This window comes from Protopterus annectens, chromosome 1.part0, assembly GCF_019279795.1.
Source record: "Protopterus annectens isolate FY-2018-M chromosome 1.part0, PAN1.0, whole genome shotgun sequence".
Lineage (NCBI taxonomy): Eukaryota > Metazoa > Chordata > Ceratodontiformes > Protopteridae > Protopterus > Protopterus annectens.
In genome coordinates this window covers 1,626,015,311-1,626,038,093 of record NC_056725.1, presented here as the reverse complement: position 1 = coordinate 1,626,038,093, position 22,783 = coordinate 1,626,015,311, and the positions used below count along the sequence as shown (strand labels likewise).

At 37.5% G+C, this 22,783-nt stretch overlaps 1 protein-coding gene across 1 annotated transcript in view; it reads right to left on the bottom strand.

Moving 5' to 3' along the window:
* Nucleotides 1-22,783, bottom strand: part of LOC122804124 (ankyrin repeat and fibronectin type-III domain-containing protein 1-like) — an 828,648-nt gene that overhangs the window by 239,648 nt on the left and 566,217 nt on the right. The window contains exon 4 of the mRNA XM_044073813.1: nucleotides 17,927-18,116. Coding sequence (XP_043929748.1) covers nucleotides 17,927-18,106 — 180 coding nt within the window. The 5' untranslated portion in view covers nucleotides 18,107-18,116. The remainder of the gene's footprint in view (nucleotides 1-17,926; nucleotides 18,117-22,783) is intronic.

Genomic DNA, 22,783 nt, shown 5'->3' with positions numbered 1-22,783 from the left:
CACGACACTAGGGAACTTCCCCTGCTTGTCATTGTTGTGAGTATGACCCATTTTGGAGGAGCACTTCCTGTTTCCATTCCAGGCACAGACATGGCCCGAAGAAGCAGGGAGGCAGATAGAGAGAGAAGGAGGTGATGGAGTAGTGAAAGAAATGAAGGAGAAAGCAAATATCGAGACCAAGGAATGTGTGGAGGATTCTGAGGAGTTGTTTCAAAGAAATCTGATGGAGATGACTCAGCAAATGATGGATTTATAATTACAACCCTCCAGTCAGGAGGGTTGTGGGATGATGCACTTAAGGAAATGGTGGTTCAAAGTGAGGCAAAAAATGAAGGAGATGTTTCCTAGTGTGACATTATGGAGAAAATGCAAAAGGAGGCTGCAGAGTCAATCATGAAGAACACTGGTGAGATGGAAATGAAAACATATGCACAGAAAGTAAAAGAAGGCAAAAGTGGAGTAGCAGAAAAGAAGGCAGAAGAAAATGAAAAATGGAAGTAAGTGATAAGGATTCAAAGTAAAGAAGACAAAGAAATGGACAGGTATGAAGTATGGGAAAATTGAATAGCCCCTTTGGGTGTAAAAGCACATGAGGTAAGAGCATATATTCTTATTAACAAAGAAATATTTTGTGACGTTATATCTGAGACTGTTTTTCCAATGGAAATTTTTTCTTGGAGAATATTAAAAAAAGAAAGACTGTTACCCATGGAATCTTTATGTGATAAAAGCATTTAACAGGGGAAACAAAAAAGAAGACTCATGTACAACTTCAAACAGAGGTAGACAGAGAGACTTTGAAAGGACATTTGAAGCTATATATAGAGTGGTACTGGACATTGCAGAAGTTTATGACAAAGGAGTTTATGGACTAGTGACTGTAATTGTAATATTGTGTTAAAAATAGAAAGACAAAAATGTATACATATACCAAGCATGATTTTTATAAAATACTGGGGACAACCCAAAATAGTTTTTTTGTGGAAAAGAAAAACATTTGATAAGTAACTATTCTTCTTTCGGCTTTTCCTGGTTAGGGATTGCCACAGCGGATCACCTGTCCACTCTGGATTGATTGGCAGTTTACAGTCAGTGTGTTAGTTGGCAGCCTGGCCCACCCTTACAGACCACACACACACACACACACACACACACACTGGCCCAATTAGAGTCAATTAATTGTACAGCATGTCTTTAGGATGTGGAAGGGATGTGGAGGGAAGGAACCGAGCACCCGGAGGAAAACCACCACCACCAGGAGGACATGCAGCAGAGACAGACAGGCACCCAGCCAAGGATCGAACGAACTGGAGAACCTCTTGCTGTGCGGGCATGAGAAACCTGCACACCACCGGCCGCCCATTTGATAAGTAACTATGACAAAGGAAATGTTATGTTTGTGGGGAAATGGGACATGATGCAAAAAATGTGAATTGAAATGTTATAAAAGTAACAAATGTAGGCATTTATAGATGGATTGTAAAAATAACAGTAAGGAAAAGGAAAAAGAAAGAGATGAAAATAAACAAAGAGAAGAAATTTTAGAAGTAAGAAAATTTGAATGAGAAAAAATAATCAAGAGGACATAGAGGAAAGTCCTAAAATAGGTGATGAAGAAGACATAAACTGGGAGGTAATAAAACTGAAAAAAAATTCTGTTGGTGAAAGGGTAAAAGCCAGAAAAAGAAAATTTAACGGGACAAGTACAAAAGAAAAAAGAAAGGAAATGGATGAAAACAGTAACTAAAGAATGTGGCTTGGTATAATGGTTAAGGTGTTTGACTCACTGACACAAGGTACAGTGTTTGATTCTCACCTTTGCAAAGGAAATGGCTTAGTCTTAGAGTGGCCTATTAAGAAGTGTAGCCCAGTAATTAGATATGAAACCAAGAATCTAAGGGAAAACAACATTTTTAGAGTGCTTTCTGTAAATGTAAATAGTATTAAGACTATAGCAAGAAGAATGGGAATTTTGATGTGGTGCAGTATACGTGATGTAGATGTAATTATATTAGAAGACATAAGAATTTTAACAAATGAAGAAAGATTACAGAGAAACTATGGGGAGAAAAGATAACCTGGAATTTGGTAAATGAGAGATGCTCTAGAATAGCTGTATTGTGTAGAAATACAGTAAAGATATTAGATGTAACTAGCAAAAATGGGAGGATTAACCACTGAAAATTTAAAATGGAAAGAACAAATCTACAGAATTCTAACATTGTATGCTCATACTAACTGCAAAGAAAGGGAAAGATATTTCATCAGATTTTAGGCTATGTAGGGATAAATAAGAATATGATAATAATAAGAGACTTTAAATGTGATTTAACAGACAAGTGTAAAAATAAAGGTAATGATGTAAGAAAAAAGTTAAAAGTTATAAGATGTTGTAAGTTAAAACTTTGGGACAAAAATTCATCCAAAAGTGGTCATGTATAGAACTGAAACAGATTATTTCATAGTATCAGAAGGTTTAGTTATAGGAGAAGAGGTAGCTGAAACAGAATTTTCTGATCATCTTGCAATATGGCTAGATAAAAGACAGCAAGGACTATATAAAAATAGGCAAAAGAATACAAAGGATAAATGAGAAAGCACGGAATGAAGAAGGAAAGGGATTAGTAATACAGTTATGGAAAGATTGTATTATTATGAGAACATTTTTATAAAAAATGTTGTGAATGGTGGGTGATATTTAAAGAAAAATGTTAAAAAAAATGTTTTTTACAGTGGCAATATCATATGAGAAAAGTAGAAAAAGAAAAGTACAAGAGAATATAAAACAGTGCATTGGAGGATTTAGAACCTAATGATAGATAGTATTTTGACAAAGAAAAATAATTATATGAAAGAAATCAAGAAAAAATGCAAGAATTGTTATATCAGCAAAGATATTTTTACAAAGAAAAGTAGAAGAAGTATTGACTTAAGCAGATTAGTAAAGAACGGTGTTAATGTAAGGGGAGAAATATAAAATTTAAAAGGAGAAATAGAAAGAACTCAGGAAAATATTATGAATAATGTAGTATAGTATGTACAGGCAAAGTTTAAAGAAAAAAGAAAATAATAAAAAATGTGGAAAGTAAAAACGTTAAGAAAAAAAGAGTTGGAAAAGGGGATTTTTAAATGAACTAGATAAAGTATTAGGACAAATAAATATAGATTCAGCTGCAGGCCCAGCTGGAATAGGGTATGAAATGTAAAAAAAAAATAAGGGGTTGGCAAACAAAAAAAAAATAAAGATTTTTGGATGAATAGTTAAATGAAAGTTTTATGTATAAAGAATTATGTAGTGGTATATTTAAATTCATATGGAAGGAGGAGGAAATTAGAATAGAATTAAAAAACTGGAGACCAGTACTATTGAATAATAATGATTATAAGATCTTTATGAATTTTTATTTATTTTATTTTACATTTATTGACCGGGCTAGTCCAACTGGATATATGTCCATTTTTAGTGGAGGCACGGGGAGAAAAGCTCCACACTTCAGAATAGAATCACAATAACATAGGTACATTATTAAGATTTTGCAAATTGAAATAGTACATTACATTTTAGCTTATGAGTAAGAAAAAAAAAACATTCCAAGCTACAGAACACATATGGCTATACATACAACAAAATATAAGGTAAGTAAAATCGAGCACCATTTGAACTTAAAAAGGTTTTGCACACATTAATGTTAGTAACAAGGAATAACTAGTTTGTCTGAGTGAGAAGATTAGTGTCTGGAGACAATAGAGGTAGTTTGCACAGGGGCATAGCCAGTGCGATTTAAGGTATGGTTTGAGTTTGGATTTAAAGAGTGCAGTTGAAGGTAAGGAGGTTAGATCAGTAGGGAGGGAGTTCCAGGTTTTACCCACTGTGTTAGAGAATGGAGAGTCTCCAGCCAGATTGTTGGTTTTACTTATCTTTAACATTAATTTATTTGATGAGCGAAGAGTCTTCAGGTTATTGTAGGGGGTGATTAGGTTAGTTAGTATTGGAGTATTTGTAGGATGGTGCAGTATCTTATGGGCAATAGTTAGTTGGTTTGATAGAATACGATTTGGCAATTCTAGCCATCCTAGTTGATTAAGATTGTAACAATGATGGGTTCTACAGGTAGACCCAGTTGCAAATCGGGCAATATTATTGTAGGAGCTAGCTAACTTGTTCAGATTGCTTTTGCATAGTTTGGTATAGATGCAGGACGCATATAGTAGGATTGAGATTAGGTGGGTCCGGGCAATGGTGGACCTGGCTAGTGGGGTAAGAAAGGGTTTGATCTTTTAGAGGGAACATAGTTTATTGTTTACTGTTTTTTATAGTGTTGTAAATATGGGGCTCAAAGGTGAGGTTGTTATCGATTAGTACTCCAGTAGAGTCAGGAGATATGATCATACCATTGCTAGATGTGACTGTGAAATGCAGTGGGGGTGCTCTGTGGGTGGGAGTGAATAGTAGCATTTTTGTTTTGTTTGGGTTCAGGATGAGACATTGGTGAAGAAGCCAATTCTCTACTGTGCTGAACATGTCTTGGATTAGGGACTGAAGTTGTGATAGTGAAGAGGCTGAGCATATTAATGTGAAATCATCCATGTATTGGATACAGGTAGCTTGAGGTAATACAGAGTGTAAGTCATTAGTAAAGACAGAAAAAATTAGAGGACCCAATATGGAGCTTTGAGGGACACCAAGGGTAATAGGGAGATGGGAAGACAAGTTATTCTCCCATAATACAGCCTGTTGCCTGTTATTTGGATAGAACTGGAACCATTGTATAGCAAGTGGATTCAGTGAGAAGTTTCTAAGTATGTTTATGAGTAGTTGGTGACTGACCATGTCAAAGGCTTTTGACAGATCAATGAAGAGGGCTGAGGATAGAGTATCATTATTACAATTTTTATTAATGCAGTTGATGAAGAAAAGAAAAGCAGAAGAGGTGCTATGAAATGGTCTGAATCCATGTTGGCAGGTACTTAGCAGGTTATTTTCTGGGAAGTGGTTTAATAGTTGCTTATGGATCCATAATTTTTGCCAGTGGGGATAATATGGCTATAGGCCTATAGTTAGAAAAATCTTTGGAATTACCACCTTTATGCAGGGCGATGATATGTGAGATTTTCCAGATTGATGGTATAGTTCCTTCAGAAATAGTTCTGTTAATGAGGATGGATATAGGGTAGGCTATAGCTTTGGCTGCTTTTTTCAGGTATTCTGCAGGTAGTAGATCTGCAGACAGGGTGGTGGGTTTAAGTTTCTGAATAAGGGTGCAGACAAAGGATGTAGGAATGGGTTGGAATTTAAATGTTGGGAGAATGTTAGGGATAATATTGGAAGGAGATGCAGCATCAGGGGATAGCTGATTGGCCAAAGATTGAATGGTGTCTCTGAAGAAAGAGTTAAAAGCATTGCCAATTTGATTAGGGCTGTAGAGATTGGAGCCTGATGGGGTGGGTGTGATTGAGTGACCTGGATGCAAAAGTTTATTGATACCAGACCAGAATTTTTGAGGTTTATTTTGGTGGGTTTGTTGGAGGTAACAGTAAAAGTTTTTTTTTATCTGACAATATGGCTTTTTTAGTTTTGTTTCTTAATTGTTTAAATTTTAGTTGATCCTCCAGGTTTTTGGTTGTACACCCAGAGTTTGTTTCTATGGAGGATTTTTTGTTTGGTACTTTTGGAGAGCCAAGGGGCTGGTTTACACCTACTTCTTACTGTACGAGTTGGGGCATGGTAGTCTAGAATTGTTAAAAATTTAGAGTTAAAGTATTTAACGGCTTCTTCTAATGGTAGGAGTTTCAGGGGTGACCATTCGCAAGCTACGAGTTCTTTTTGAAAGTTGTCAGGGTTAAAATTTTTATTAGACCTTATTTTCTTATATATGGTTGGGTTTGGTCTGTCAGTCTTATACCTGATTAAGAAGGTGAGTGAGTGATCACTTATATCTTCTGGGAGGGTCCCTATTTTGTAAGATTGGTTTTGACTTTTTGCAAGAATCCAATCTAGGGTGCTGTCATTATTATTATGTTTATTGGTTCTAGTAGGGACTGTAATGGTTTATGTAAAACCATGTAGGTTGATGAGGGTAGAAGGCTGTTCTGATGTGCAAGTCATCCAGTCTATATTAAAGTCACCTAGAATTATGGTTTCTTGTGGGTAGATGGTGGACAGCCAACTTAGGATAGCATCTAAGGTGTTGATATTGTTGCCTGGGGGAAGATAAATACAGATTATATAAATGGATTGATATTTGTTAAGTTGAACTTTGGAGATAAGAATTTCTGCATTGCTAGTTAGGGGAGGTTTATAGTCAATGGAGGTGACTTTTAATTCAGATTTATATAAGATTGCTACTCCTCCACCTTTCTTAGAGTTAGAGTCAAGTCTCAGGATACTGTAACCTGGGGGAATAACAATAGTATCTTGTATCATTGGCTTGAGCCATGTTTCAGAGAGGCAGAGGATGTCAAATGAATGTACATCCATGAGGGCGTGTAGGTGGGCAACTTTATTGTTTATGCTTCGAATATTGAGATGGGCTATCAGGAGAGAATTGGAGGTATGTGCATTAGTAGAATTTGGGATGTTAGGCTTTATGGTAGTGGTAGAATTTTGGCCAGGGTTTGGGTGTATGTCACCATCAATTAGAGAGTGGACCTGTATTGCCAGTGTGAGTATTAAGCCTTTACATGTAAGGTTCTGGGGTTTTCCAGCTCTAGGGCTGTAGTATGTGATGTGAGTGGGCCTACGAAATGTGGCTGATATATACTTTGGTGGATAGGATGTGTAATTGTGGCAGTGAGGGATGATGAGTATTGGTGTGGAGGTTTGTTTCATGGGGTAATGAAAGTGTAGGTAGTTGAGGTGTTCATAAAAAGTAAGTAGATAGGGTATAGCTAAAATAGGTAGGAGTGATAGTAGGAGTAAGGGTTTAATGTGTATATAGGTAGTGTTAGGTGGCATTGTAGAAGTATTGTGTGTAGGTTAGTGTACAGGGATGGGTGCTGATAGATAATGAATAGTGGGAGGTAGGTTATAGCACTTTAAGGGGTTGGGCTATGTGATTGCTTGTATTGATAGGGGCTGTGGTTAGTGTGCATAAATGTAGAAGCACTGGGGGATTTGGGGGCAGGATAGGGGAGCGGAGTGAGCCCGCAGGGTGAACTGAGTGGGTAGAACCACAGAAGGAGTGAGCCCTAGGAGAACAATCAGTGGAGAGCTGTTTGTTAAGGTAAGTGAAGGTGGAGAAAGGCGGGAGATGTTAGCCCTGATAGTAGGGATAGAGGGAGTATAGCTAAATGATACAGAGTAAGTAGATGGAGGGATAGAGCAGGACTATAACTCTACAAGCTAGAGATACTGTGTTCCTGAGAGAAGAGTTTCAAGACAGAATGATAGTTTTAGGACAAGGGCGCCACTTAGTGGCCATTGTCAGTATAGCTACTATAGTTCCCTTTAGGAGGTAGCAGGTATTGGAATTTGAGGAGGAGGGAAGAATATTATGTATTTACAAGGGTATTGGAGAGAAAGTGGGCTAGGAAGGCAGAAATGGATGGTAGTGGCTGCTGGACGCCCTAGAAGGGGAGTATACTTTAAGAGCTACAATTAAATTATACAATGTTACTTGTATTGTCAGAAGTTGTATAACACATACTTTCTTCAATTGTATTGTCCTTGAGGGGCTGTTTCTCAGGGCGAGAGAAGAGGCAAATCCTTAGTTTAGGGTGAAGACGGCAGTTATTGGTAAAAGGTTGCTGGCCAACAGGACTGGGCAGTTCCACAGTTATAAATAATACAAAAGAAATTTGAAACTAAAATGGGAAATATTATGGAAGATAGCATATATAGTATAAATGGGAAGGGTTGTCAAGAATTATTACTGATAGAGAAATTGTGGATGATATTATGAACAGAAAAGAGGAAGCAAAAATCATGTTAGGAGACCTTAATAAGGCATTTGACACAACTGGACCGTAAATGTTATGGGTAATAACGAAAGAAGATAATATAAGTGAGAAAGTTAGGAACTTATGTATGTCAGCATATAGTAATAATAAAGTAAAAATACTTGTAAATGGCCAGTTAAGCCAAGAGGTACATCTGAAGAGTGGTGTAAGCCAGGGGTGTCCAGTGAGTTGTATACTCTTTACATTAGTTATGAATGTGATCATATGTGAAATAAAATACAAAATGATGGAAGTAGGGTATATAACACCTGAAGGGTTAAGAATTCCATTTCTTTTAACATATGCAGATGACATTATAATAATTGTAAAAAAAAACAAAATGTGGATAAAAGAAGTAGCAATTTGCAAAAATGAGTGTTTAGAGATGATGGCTTTAAATAAAGAGAAAAGTAAAGGTTTAGGTGATGTAAAGATTGGGGATATATATTTCACAATTAATTAAATTTCTGTGTTATGTATAACATTTGAGAATAAAGATGTAAGTGGAATTCACTGGTAAAAAAAAAACAGAAGAAATGAAACAAACATGTCTTTTCTGGAGAAAATATAAATTATCATTCAGAAAAAGTCTCATTTGATAAATTCAATACTAATGGGAAAAATAGTAGCAAGTGCATTTATGTTGCCAACAGTATTTGAAAATGAATTATTGCAGATATTGTTTCATTTAAATGGGATTGTAGATTAAACCCTGGAAAAAAGAGGAGTTTTGTATGTAAATAAAGAAGGTTTAGGGTTAATCACCCCAGTGGTATATGCTGCTTCATTAAATTTGTACAAAGTGTTAAAGTGAATAAATAAAAAAGATGAGAGATTAGTAGTAAAACTGTATAAATATAAGTATGATCAATATGTGGATATGGAAAAACAGAGTAAAAGAGAAAAGGAGTGTATGAATGAAGAAATAAAATGTTACCAAGAAAAATATTTTTGTGCAAAATAAAAAATGATGATATAGAAAACAAAAGTACGGTTTAAGAATGTAATGATAAAACATTGCTATATAAAACCATGGGGAAAATCTATCAGATGAAAAAAATAAAGCTATAAAAATAAGATCCAAATGGTGCATTCAGGAAGAAGAATGCCAAGCTTTTTTGTGGAGACTGGTAATAGATACATTTCTAATAAAAGGAAATATGCCATATAAAAAGAAAAGTGATAGAATATGTTTACATTATTAAGAAAAAGAAATTAAGGAATGTGTTTTTGAAATGTATAAGAGTAAAAACATTAAGGGGAAAACTATATAAAGAAGATATTTTAAAGATAGAAAAGAAGTGGATTACATATTTCCTTCTCTACAATAGTACTTTAATAGGATCATAGAAGAATATTAGGACAATGACAGGGGCCTTTGTAAACCAAGCCATGCTTCTCAAAAATATTAGAAAGGTATTGGTCCCATAAATTATGTGGGGGGTATATAAACTTGGGCATAAGTGGTCGAGCATTTACAAGCTTCCTCTCTCTAATAAAGAAATAGCTGCCAGATCTGAGGTAAATTTGCAATTCCCCATCAACTGATCCAAGTTTCACTTGAATAAGTACTGAGAATAACTTTGCTTCACATGGATGGGAAGCCTATTCCAGAGAAAGGGCAGCCTCTGAGACACATTCCTGTCCTTTTTATGTTGCAGGTTAGGTTTAGGTCCCTGAATTGTTTTTTTTTTTTTCCGGTACTATGCGGAATAGGTCCATTCTGGTTGGATGAGTGGATGCTTTGTAGGCCAGGCATAAGTTGCCTCTCAGCATCCTCTAGGAGGCCGAGTATAAGGACAATGCTTTGAGGTGGTCAGCACAGAACTTGTTTTCTATGCCACGTATTCTTTTTGTGAGGAACCTCTGTGGTCATTCCAGTTGTTGCATATGTCTGATCAGGTACATGCCAAAAGGTGCATTGTAATCGATGACTGGTCTTATGAAGGCTAAGTACAATGAAACATTCTAAATCCAACCAGGAGAACCCCCGGAATACACAAACTTATGAAAAAACACACCCTGTAAGCAGCTGGATAGCAACCACAACAGGAGCTCAATGCACACAAGTTTAGTAAAATAATAAAATGAGTTAACAGGTTAAGCGCTTTCATTTCTTCAGTCAGAAACTTCTTCAGAACAATAAAAACTCTTTCTAAACCAACATTTATATTCCGCCCACAATTATGTGATTAGTGACTAATTAATGAATAATTCCATTAAACATTTGATCTTATACAAAATGTGCTTAAAAGACATAAATTTCATGAAATTTTATAGAATTCATAAAAAACATTATACTTCTAAACTCTTTAGCTTTAATAAACAGCTAATAGACATTGAATCATTAATTCCTGGCCAATTGGTAGCATTTAACATTATTTGCCATTTTAATTCACATTTATCCAAATGGTCTGCAGTGATGTATCCCCTCAAATAACTCTTAATTTGCTCAATCACCACAAATTTAAAGTCATGCCCAGGATACTCAAGTATATGCCTGTATAATGCATTATTATTTCTACACTTTTTAATGTCTACCAAATGTTCATAGGTTCATAGGTGTGTACTAGGCTAATGGCCCTGGAGCCTTCACAAGCCTAGCCCATAGAAATGCCCTGGCATCATGCCGCCTGACGTTAGTTCCCAGTGCCTCTATCAAGTAGAGCCACAGGAGTGATCCCTGGGTTCAACTTTCTATTACCCATCCACTCATCAAGATTTTTCTTGAAGAGGGACAGGGAGGTGCTCTGCTTGACATGTATGGGAAGTTTATTTGAGAGCATGGGCAGTCTCTGGGTGAGGAACCTGTCCCTAGAACATGTTTTGTTGATTGTGGTATATTAGTTTGGGGTCTCTGGAGCACGTGGTGCAGAGGGATTGGGATTGCTTTAGATATACCCTATCCTTGAGTTTTCTCAAGGTTTTCCCAACATAGAATGCTGGACATGTACCTCAACTTGCTACATACACCACTTAGTGTGAATTACATGAAAAATGATGTCTAACTTTAAATTCAACACCATTAATAAATAGACAGTCAGTGGTCAATATATATGGATATGGCTTACACCTCCCACACTTAATCATGCCTGCTTTGCTTGTAACTGATGTGTTATTACTTTCTAATATTTGCTTCAATGTTGTATCCTTCTTATACACTATTGGGGGGGCACTACCTAAAATTTTAATCAGCTGACTATCCATAGCAAAAATAACCCAATTATTCTTAAGAATATTACCAATTGCATAACTGTCCAGAGAGAAGGTAGGAATAGAAGATTTTCTACTGTCCAACCCCACTACATCACTGACTATTGTCAGTGACTGACCATCTACACTTCTCTCCATCATGTTATTCCCACCTACCATCTCATACACAAGTAAGGGGTTATAAAAACCTTGAGATCTTTTATGAACAACTTCATTTTTGCTCTCTAACAAAAAAGACCATGGATATCCCCTCCTTCCAAACATATCAAATAATACATCACATTCCTTACAAAACACTCCAAATTCCGTAGTCATCCTGGCTAGTCTTACCAGTTGTTCTTTGACAACTGCCTTCTTTTGAAACATAGGATGCCAGCTAGTATAATGTAAGTATGCGCTTGAGAAGGTAGGGTTCCTATATATATATATATATATATATATATATATATATATATATATATATATATATATATATATATATATATAGAGAGAGAGAGAGAGTTTCACTTCATAATCTCAAAATGCTGAAATACAGAATTTCAGCATTCCGAGACCATGAAGCCGAACCATTCACAATACCGAATCCCACAATCACGAATCACACAATCACAAACATGCATTACACCATATACCACATAACACACACACACACCATTCCACCCACAGCACACAAACCAAACAAACCTACACTACATATAAACAGGGGGGCAAGCCCCCTGCATCCCCCTACTTATATATACCAACTCCGAGATCGCACACAACATAAAAAAAACCTCACACCACAGCATTCTCCACTTGCTCACACACAAATACACATCACACATACACAAACACCAACAAATCCAACACTCACACACGTACTTACACCTCCCTACACTTACCCACACATACAACATACAAAAACACACAGAAACACTCACTCACCTGCAATTTCAGGCACCATAACACTGCACGCAATGTACCGGAAATGCATAAGCATGAATTTGAGATATTCAAATTCGCTCTTATGCACTTTCGGCATTCTGAATTTTCGGCTTCATGATCTCGGAGTGCTGAAATTTGGTATTTCAGCATTTCAAGATTATGAAGTGAAATTATATATATATATATATATATATATATATATATATATATATATATATATATATCTTGGACCTAAATGAACCAGACTCATAATTTTTACTCAGCTGGACATCTAAATAACTAATACTATTGATACCATAAGTAAAAAAAAAAACTCAAAAATTCTGTGGTATGATTAATATATTGGATGAACTCTGTCAACCTGTCTTCTGTATCCATCCATAAAATACATATATTGTCCAGGTAACCGGTGTAGAAAGCCCAGGAATCTTTAAATTCACTGTTAAATGCAAGCTTAGATTCCCATTTCTCCATTACCAAATTAGCAAAACTAGGGGTTCATGCTGTACCCATTGCTACACCCATTACCTACGTCTTTTAAGCACGTTTTGTGTATTATCAAATGTATATTGAATTATTAATTAATTAGACACTAGTCACATGATTGTGGGCAGAATATAAATGTAGATTTAACATGAATTTTTATTGTTCTGAAGAAGTTTCTGAATGAAGACACAAAAGCGCTAAACCTGTTAACTCATTTTATTATTTTATTAAACTTATGTGCATTGAGCTCCTGTTGTGGTTGCTATCCAGCTGCTTACAGGGTGTGTTTTTTCACACAATGAAACAATGACATCTTTGGATCTGGATGCCATACCCTTCCTTATATGTTAAGCAGTATGGAATGTTTTTCTTATTTCTGTGGAGACATGATCGTCAAAGGCCAACTTGCTGTCTACATGTGTTCTCAAATTCCTGACTACTGGGTCTACTCTTAGGGATGTATTATCAGTGTAGTAATTTGCAGGCGTGGCTGTTTTACCAAAAATACTTATATGCACTTGTTAGCATTAAGTTAAAGATGGTGACTGACGTCAGTTATTACTCTGTGTAGGCCCTCTTGGGCTATATTTGTGTCTTGAGAAGATTCAGTGACTGCATCTAATTTGCAATCATTTGTGAATTTGGTCAGCCAGAAACTTTTGTTGTTAGCTTTAACTTCAGAGGAGCAGATGCCAAACAGGAGTGGCCCCAGCACTGAGCCCTGAGGTACTCCTCTAGTGACTGTCCTTTTTGTGGAGGTAGATCCCTTATCTTAACGTCTTTTATCCTATCTGTGAACCACTTGGCTATCCAGTGGGTGATATAGGGATTTATACCTAATTCAGTGAACTTGTCTACAGTGCCAGAGGCAGAATTGTGTCAAATGCTTTTGCCAGGTTAAGGTAGGGCAAAATATACCTTTCTGACTTCTTCCATTGCTTTGTTGACCTTTTTGAAAAAGTCCACCAAGTTGAGTGGATATGACCTACCCTTGATGAAACTAAACTGAGTTGGATTCAATGTTATTGTTTATAATGGCCATGATTATTCTTTTCATGGCCTTGCATATAAGACTAGTATGGCTTATAGGTTGGTAGTTTCCTGAGTACAATGATGGCCCGCCTATTTGTAGTGGGATAACAGCTGAAGTCCTCAATTCACTTGGCATGAAGCTTGTTTGAAGGATTTGATTGAATAATTCTTATAGAGACCCCTAGGATTGGAGAGTGCATTGAGGACATGTTCCCTGGTGATACCTGGGGGAGATATTGTTGGGGGTATTTCTAGAGAGGTATCAGGGTGAGAAATAGGGATAAAATTGGAGATGAATTTATCAGTCAGTAGGTTTGCTATGTCCTCAGGCTCTGTACCAGTGGCTTTATTTACCATTAGTTTGGTATATTGTTGTGTATTTCCTTTGAAGTTTTGGACATAACTGAATTTGCCTCAGATTTGGCTTTGGTTAACAAAATTAGTCCCCTGAGTTGTTTATTTAGTGTGCTGATGGAGTTTGTACCTTGCTGGGCATTGTACTTCTTATTTTTGGTCAGGATTTTCTTCCATTTGTTATATAATCTGTTGATGTCGAGATTCCAAAAAAATGGCCTATGTTTTCAGTTTGTTATGAATTTATTTTTTATAGGTCCTGCAGCTTGTATACAACTGTATATATGATTGTAAAGTGTTCTTGTAAATGATTTAGTGTAAGCTGCAGTGTTCTCTGGGTTTGGAGGGGCTTGAAATTTTTCCAGGGTGTCACTTAGAAGTAGAAAGTTTGCCTTGGAATAATTCCTAAAAGCAGGAGGGTTATTTGGTATAAGGTAGGTTTTAATTTTATTTTAAAGGAGAAAGCTTTATGGTCTGACATGGACTCTCCAGTCCAGGGTATTTGTGTTTACAGAGTGTTAAAACCTCTGGGCCTGCATGTTGGAGGTCATGTAAGATTCCCAGTTTATAGTGTGGTAGTTAAAGTCACCCATTAATATTGTATTGGTTTGAATCGAGAGTGTCTCTAACATGTTTAAGTATCTGTGATGGTTTTTGTAAGTCATATAGGGGGACCTATAGCTTTCAAGTATATAGTATTGGGCTTTGACTATGATAATCTGGGCATGGAGAAGCTCAAGCACATTGTACTGTTTGACCAGCCTTGAGACGTGTTTGTCTTTGATAAAAATTGAGATTCCCCACCTTTAGTCCCTTCCTGTGCAGTAACAGATCTGAACATGTGGAAGACATTGTAACCCTGCACTGCTGGTGTAGTCTCTGTGGCTTAAAATCATGTCTCAGTAACTGCACAGACATCTACATTCTCCAGGATGAGGAGAGCTTTCAGGTAGTAGAATGTCTTGTTTAGACTCCTGGCATTGAGCATCAACATCTTTAGATTTTCTTGGGTTGGTTTTATTATGTTAGAAGGTTTATCAGATTGGTAACACCTAAAAAGGTACTATGGGTGTGGATATTCAAAAGCCTAGAGGGGACTGGTGCCAACCATCCCTGGCAAAGCAACATGGTCTTTCAGCCATATCCTCCTAATCTGACAAATATTGTACTCCTTTTGAATGACATCAAAAACTAAGACAATTATTAAAGTCAATTACCTTCTGTTAATATTGCGACATCATTGTCAGAGAAGATAGAATACTGCTCAATGCTAGGTTCATACCAGCCTTGCACACATAAGCTGAGAGCCCATGATATCTCTCTTCATATAGTCCAGGGAGGTATGCCTAAGATCATGTACTCCAACATGGAATATGACTGAGACATATTGTCATTCTGATGGATCCATGCCCTTAAGAGGTAATGACCATAACCTTCTTGCTCAGCCTGATATGTGGGACATTGGTTTGCTTCACAATGGAATCTCCTATGACCAAAATGTTGGAGTGTGTGGTGGTCTGCCTTATCGGCTTAGCCTTAGAGATGCAATGAGTTGAGGCTGAATGCGCCATGGTGACTGCTGCTCTGATAGTGTGTTTATGAGTTTGACAAGGCTATTTGTTGTAATTACTGTGTCTGGAAAGTCTTTGAGGTTTTGGATAGGGAAGATTACTTTAAGAAACTTCAGCATATGTAGGTGTATGCATTTTTCCTGTAGTGTATACAAGTATTGTGTAGTGTTGTGAGTTTCTGACAATTTGTTTGTTATTTGTAGTGGCTGTGTGTGAGAGCTTTGCCTCTAGAGACAGTGTATAAGTAGATCTGTCATATACTGGATCAGATTGTTTAACAATTAGGTGGCTGTCAGAAAACATGAGACAGCTGCTACATCATCTCACGACTCCCATTTCTACTAGGCTGGGTACAGAGATATTTGGAAAGTGCTGATCCATGGGTTCCGGTATAAATATAGCAAGTTTCAAGGACTATGGTATCAAAAGATTTGTGCTACTTTTTGTGTGACTACTATAAGGGACAAGAGATCTGTGGGTCTATGTTATAACAGCGAACGATCAAAAGATCAAACGCTGTTATATTGACCACAAAAGAACAAAAACAAAAAAGAGCGAACAGCCAGAACAGCAAATTTTTTCCCAGGGGGGAAAAAATTCGCTGTTCACAAAAAAAAAAAAAAAAAAAAAACTGAACACTATTTTAAGTGGGGGGCTGTGCCCCCCACACACCCCTACTTAATTATACCAACTCCAAGATTGCACTACAGTGCCGAAAATGTCAAAGTGATGGAAGCGGCCATGCAACTTCTTTCCCAGGGAAAGAATTTTCTTAAAAGCTGCTTCGTCATTTTGCGTTTTCGACATTTACAGTTCGATGAAAACGCATTTGACATAATGTGTCTTCGTTCTTCTAACAGGAACCCCAGATCTGCTAAGGTGCTATTGAGTTAGGAAATACTAAATCAATCTAATTTCACAGAATGTGCCCCCTTTGTGCAAACCTGGTGCTCATCAAGCAACAACATGCTCAGGAGTCTTACGGGTATTTTTTTATAGGACATTTATGTTTTTAAGCACCTGCATCTATACAGGCACTCTAACCACCACTGCACGATGAATAGCATTGCACAAATGCAGTGACTTTATACAGGCGCGCAGACACACACACACACACACTCACACAAACACACACACACACACATATACACACACTCACACAAAATATGTTTTTATACTGATTTTTTAAATGAATACATTTCTGTTTGTGCATACATTAATTCTATCTGTGCAGAAACAGTAAATTTTTAACTTTTGTGAAAGGTTTCATTTAACAACTTCCAAACCTTGACATCTTTCTTCCAGTCTAGTTTGCAGTGCTAATGTTATTACTTCATAAATAACTGTCAGTCTTTTGTGTCCTATATTCCTGAATTAACTTTCTTGAGTTTTAAGCGAGTTTTCCAAAATATATATTGTTTGTCCAATCAGTTCTTCCATTATTCATGTTGAAAATGTTAATGCATTTCTGCAAATTCTGTTGATACAATAAATTATATCAGTTCCTGTCATCTCTGCATTCTAAAATTTCTGCAAAGCTGGAAGAAACATGGAGCATTTTAAAGTAATAACATGAAAACTAGTACTACATCACAGACCAGGTTCCCATAAGTTTAATCCTCAAGTAAAAATAAATAAATAAAAACATTCAGTCTTACAGAATCAGCATTGCTGTATGTGATGCTAATTCTGAGGGATTTTTACATGCACACTTCTGACATTCCCATCAAATCACGTGTTCCAAAAGCTACCTGACAGCCATTATCAACCTGACCTGACTTACAGGGTCAGTCTGCAACCCCATGTTCCCCATGTGCCAGTACCCACCCCTTGAATAATACAGTTGCCCAGCATTTTTTGAATTGAACCCCTTCATATGATCCTTTGGTGAACTAAACTGAACTGAATGTTAGCAAACTGTGGTAGGAGAATGATCAGGTTATCTCTTCTAACCTAGGGCTGTAGTCAGGTGACTGTAAGAAGCAACCTCAGGATCCATATCATGGATGATTGTGTAGATGCCAGCAACACTCATGTTTTAAATTCTTCCTTTCCTTGACCATCCTGCTCCTGTGCCATATTTACCAGTTCATTATTCATCATGGAGATGTTCCTAGTGGGGTGAGTAAGCTAGCCTGTTGTCATTCATTTACGCAACCCCTGCCCCACTGTCTGTTGTGGCTTCCGAAACCTTTAAACAAAACTGGGTCATCAAACCTGAAGTCAGGATTCAGTGCCACCATCCACTGTACACCACTGGGCTGCTATGTAATATAAATATTTTAAACTACAGATGGGCCATTGAAAAACCTTTATATGCCACTTCACTGTAACAATGTATTTGCTAGGTTAGACTATTAGACAAAGACACTTTTGAAAGATGAAGAACAATAGAAAAATGTACCTACCAGAGCAGTAGATTTCCTGTATTTTTTCTTTTCAAGTTTTCTGATAATGTCTGATTCACTGGAAGTACATCCACCTTTTAATCTGCCAGACAGTGAGCGGTAAATGCGCTTTGCTGCATTTGGAGAGCCAGGACTGAATGACCTGTGCTGAGGCAGGTAATCCCTGATACTGTCACACATTTTTCTCACTCTGAAACACAATAAAACGTTTCACAAAAGTTAGTGTCTGTGTTTCTGCTCTGCTCTGAAAACATTTTCATCATATCTTATTCACATGTTTATTTCTCAGCTAGTTCTTGAGTTATGCAGTGATTATTGAAATGTATTAATACTTCCTATTTATTTCTCTTTTCTGTTCTCTACAGCAAAGTGCAACCGCTATAAGACATGTCTTGAATTGTTCCAGCCGTGAACAACACATTAGCATCGTTGTTTTCCTTTGTATTACAGTTTTTCAGGCTGCCGGAGACACCATGAAAATAAAACAGAAATGGAAGGGACACAATCTTTGTTGGCGTAGAGGGATAAAATCATTACTATGGTCTAGGTGACCTGAATTTAATTAATATTTCTGGCACCATCTAGCAAGTGGGGAGGAGAGAAATGATAAGGTTTAACATGCTCACCTTTCTTTGAGGGGGCGTGAAAACATACCGAGGCACACTTGATATTGTTAAATCCCCACTGGAGACAGGGGATCACATGAAGGTGCTGTCTCCAAGAGGAAGGGGGCAGGGCCATTTGATTTCATATCCTTTGACGTTTGTAGAATATCAACATGGCCTACTGTATGCCAGTCGTTTGAGTGTTACAGGCAAACACAGAGGAGGCTTAATAAGAAAAACTTTGGTTTCTCTTGCATCAATGATGGCTCTCCTGTCTCACTCAATTCTCACTCTAAGGGACTGCATGAGCCAGAAGGCTCTTGCCTGAGGAAATGAAGGGGTCACCAGAGAGGTGAAGGAAGGTAGGGATTAATGGACAGTGGGTGACAAGCAAAAAAAATGAAGTGTGTAAGAATGGTCATCCTTGTGAAGATTGGAGGAAGATGGGCAAAGGCTGCCAGCCTAGTCAAATAGAATTTGATACATAATTCTATCAATTGCATAAATAAATGTAAAATACAGGCTTGTGTTTTTAAATGAAAGAAAACACTGTAAAATGCGAACTTCAAGATTGTTGCAACATTGCCATCTGCTGTAAGGAAAACCAAGCCAAGCATTTCAAATGTGTCTTTTGAAGCTGAAAAGATCTTATGAATCTCTTTGATGTTTAGAAGTCAGCTCCAGTGAGTCTGGATGAAGGTTTCAGGCCCATTGTTTTAAGGTTAAAGTTAAGGGCCAGAATTTACATGTGGAAGGTGCTTTATTGCTCTGGTTTAAGCTAGTGTATATGTGAAATGCCTTTTATTGTTGTAGTCTCCTGAGCAGGTATTAGCTTGTTAAATAATGCAGTTTGTGGCCTGGGAATTCCAGACTAAATGTCAAAAATTATGTAATTTGGGAGGGCCTAAGAGAGCTGTTGGTTAGTGTTTAAAAACTATTGTTGAGTGAGAGACTGAGAAGCATTTTGATCTTGGACAACTAACCCAAAAAAAAAGGTTAGAAAGTTAGATTAAGTGTTTTGCATTGACATCAGACCTGTCCTACTGTATTATTTTAAGTTTCTGTGTGATCTCTGAACTCTTAGATATCTCAGTGGTGTAGTAGTATTGTCTTTTGTTTTAATTATTTATTATTAAATATTTTAAAAACCTTTACCTGTGGCTGGTTTATGTAGAGATAATTTAACCTGTAAAGTACATTACATATTTACATATTTTACTGTCTAAGTCACTCCAAATTAAGCCTTGACTGTGTGTCATGCTACCACTGGATTATAATATTGCACAGTAATAATTGGACACTCTTTTAAGGGCCTTTTAGTAGCTGATAATATTAGCTGGGTGGTGGCAGGAATTACTACCGTATGGAGAACCTGTGCCAGCCTTTTCCCAGGAAAGTCTGTGTGGTTGTATAACCTCTTCTCAAAGTATGTGTCCGTGTTGTGTCAGCTACTGGTTGGACAGAGAGCGTACTGGAGGTTTAGGTTGCCTAGTTAGGCTGAGACCTGGACCCTATAGCTGTGCCAGTGGGGAGCCTTATTGGAGACCTGGTGAGCAAGGGAGCAACCAGCCCCAGGCTGACTGTGATCTATATGTGCACTTAAGGGAAATTGTACTTTACTGTGTATTAGTTATCCTTTCCTCTTCTAGGAGACGGCCTCCCTGGTGTTAGTGATGAGGATTGAGGCTCCTTGATTGCTGGGCCAGAGCCTGGGGCATCACATACTAAATACTCAAAAAACAAGAAGACAAATAAAAAAACAAATTCTAGAAATACATGAAATATAGCTGAAACCAAAATTATACAAAAGAGCAGCACACCAAAAAGCAGTCATTTCCAAGTGTTGTCTGGCTTTATACTTGTATACTTGAGTATTACTGTATAGTTATTTTTATTTTAATAGTTTTGGGGAAACCCATGTCTAATTTTGAAGACTTCTGGGCTCAATTCTGAGTTCCTCCCTTGAAGGGAGTTATTTCCCTCCAGACATCAATGCACCCCTTAACCTGTTTTGTTACTCTGACTTCCCCAGATGTATTCCAGATAACCCTTACATATTCCAGACTTCATGGGCTTTAGTTTTCAAGAACTGATACTTAGCTTCAGTAGTAGAGGGAATTGAGACTCTAAATCTAGGACACTGACAGTGTTGATGTGATTATCCTCTAGCTCCATCTCCCATTTACAGTACATGCAATGGTGCAGCACTGATGCATGCCACTCACTGCACATGTACCTCACCTGCTGCACTCACATATGACTGCAGTCAAAGGTCATTCTTATCCTTCATCATGAGGTCCTAGTAAAGCAAGTCATTCCTTTGATTTCCTTGTGAAAGTGGAAAAACCTCTGGCTACTTTGTGATCTTTCATGGTCAGAAGTATCCCTCCACGTCCAGTCCTGATCTTGGATCACATATGACAGGATCAATGCTTTGCATTTGCATCACATTCTGTGTTATGTTTAGTCCTTATTCTGTGTTTCTTTTAGTCCAAGTCATGGATGGCTTCTGTACTACATGTAAAGTGCAGGTAAAATATAACACTAAGACACTTATCGTATCAAGAGATCAGTTGCCATAATGGTAAAGGTCTTCAGTGCCAATGCACAAGGTACAAGATTCAATCCTGACTTTCGGACAATGCCTCTTTGGTGTTTGCATGCTCTCCCTGTGTCTTTGTGGGGTTTCTCCCATCGCTGAAAAATATGCTGAGTGGTTCCATCTCAAACTAACCCGAGAATGGTGTTGTGGACAGCAGCACAGACTCAAAATGACGCCCTGTAGGGAGAAGAGTTTTATAGACCAACTGCTTTGGGTACCTACTATGGTGTGTGGTATCCTCAAAATAGGGGTACACAGATCACAGACTGTGTGCCATTGCTGGGCTAGCAATCCAGCATGTTATAAAGGGGTCTAGATCTACTTTTATAAGTTAGTTAACAATGCCCAAGTGGGGTATTATATCAAATGGCTTAGCCAGATCTAGGTAAACAGTATGTACCATTTTCACCCTTATCCATTGCCTCAGTGAACTTTTCAAAAAAGTCCACCAGATTCAATAGGCCTGGCCTTCCTCCTACGTCTTTGTTAATAATTTCCATGATAATTCTTATCATGGCTTTGCAAATAAGACTAGTCAGACTAATAGGTCTGTGGTTTCTAAGATCTGTTGAAGGTCCTCCCTTATGAAAAGGGATAGCTGTCGCAGTCCTACATTCACACGGCACAAAGCCTGTTTTAAGACTATATTAAACAATGACTTCAGGGGTTCTGATAAGTCATATTTTAGACTATTCTGGAGGCCCATTGAAACCATATTCATGGTTTTAGTGAGTGAAGGCAGTACATGCACCCTAGTTATAGTTGCAGGGGTTATGTTTGAGGGTATTATTGGGAGAGGGTTTGTGGTGAGAGGAAGGTAATGTTGGAACTGAATTTGACAACTAACAGGTTTGCTATATTGCCAGGTTCTGTGAATTTGGCACCATTAACCAACAGTTCAGCATATTGCTGTGTGCTGTCCTTAAGGTTTCTGACATAGCTGTAGAAGGCCTTATGGTTATCTTTTACCTGAGAGGATATAGCCTCAAAATTGGTTTCACTTGACCTAATTAGACCTCTTAGTTGCCTGTTTATTAGTTATTGTATATCCTGTTTAATTTGGGATGCCACCAGGGCAGTTTATTTCTGGAGCAAGTTCTGGACTTACTTCTAAGTAGGTATAGCAGCCTCTATGCCGCCATTGACATAGTTGTACAGAGTTTCTGAGAGCAATTCAGCATAGACTGGTGTGTTCTCGGGCTTTGGAGAATTTTGACAAACCATCACTTAATAACAGGTAACTTTCATTGGAATATTTCCTAACTGTTACTGGTTTTAATAGGATTACAGAGTTGATTTTGATTTTAAAGGAGACGACTTTATATTCGGACCTTACCAGGGAGGACAAGACATTGTGGGGGTGGAGTGTTCTCCCATATCTATGAGCATGAGGTCCAGTATGTTAGATCCTGTAGTAGGTGTATTCACTATTTTTTCAAGGCTGTTTATATTTATGAAGTCCAGGAATCTCTGTGCTTGCAGATTTCAGGTCATGTAGGATTCCCGATCTATAGAGGGGTAATTAAAGCCTCCCATGAGTAGGGTGTTATGTTGGATGTTAAGTATCTCCAGTAGGTCCAAGTATGCATTGTGAGTTTTTTGGGACATGGAGGATGATCTATAGCTGGCTATGATATCATATGGGATTTT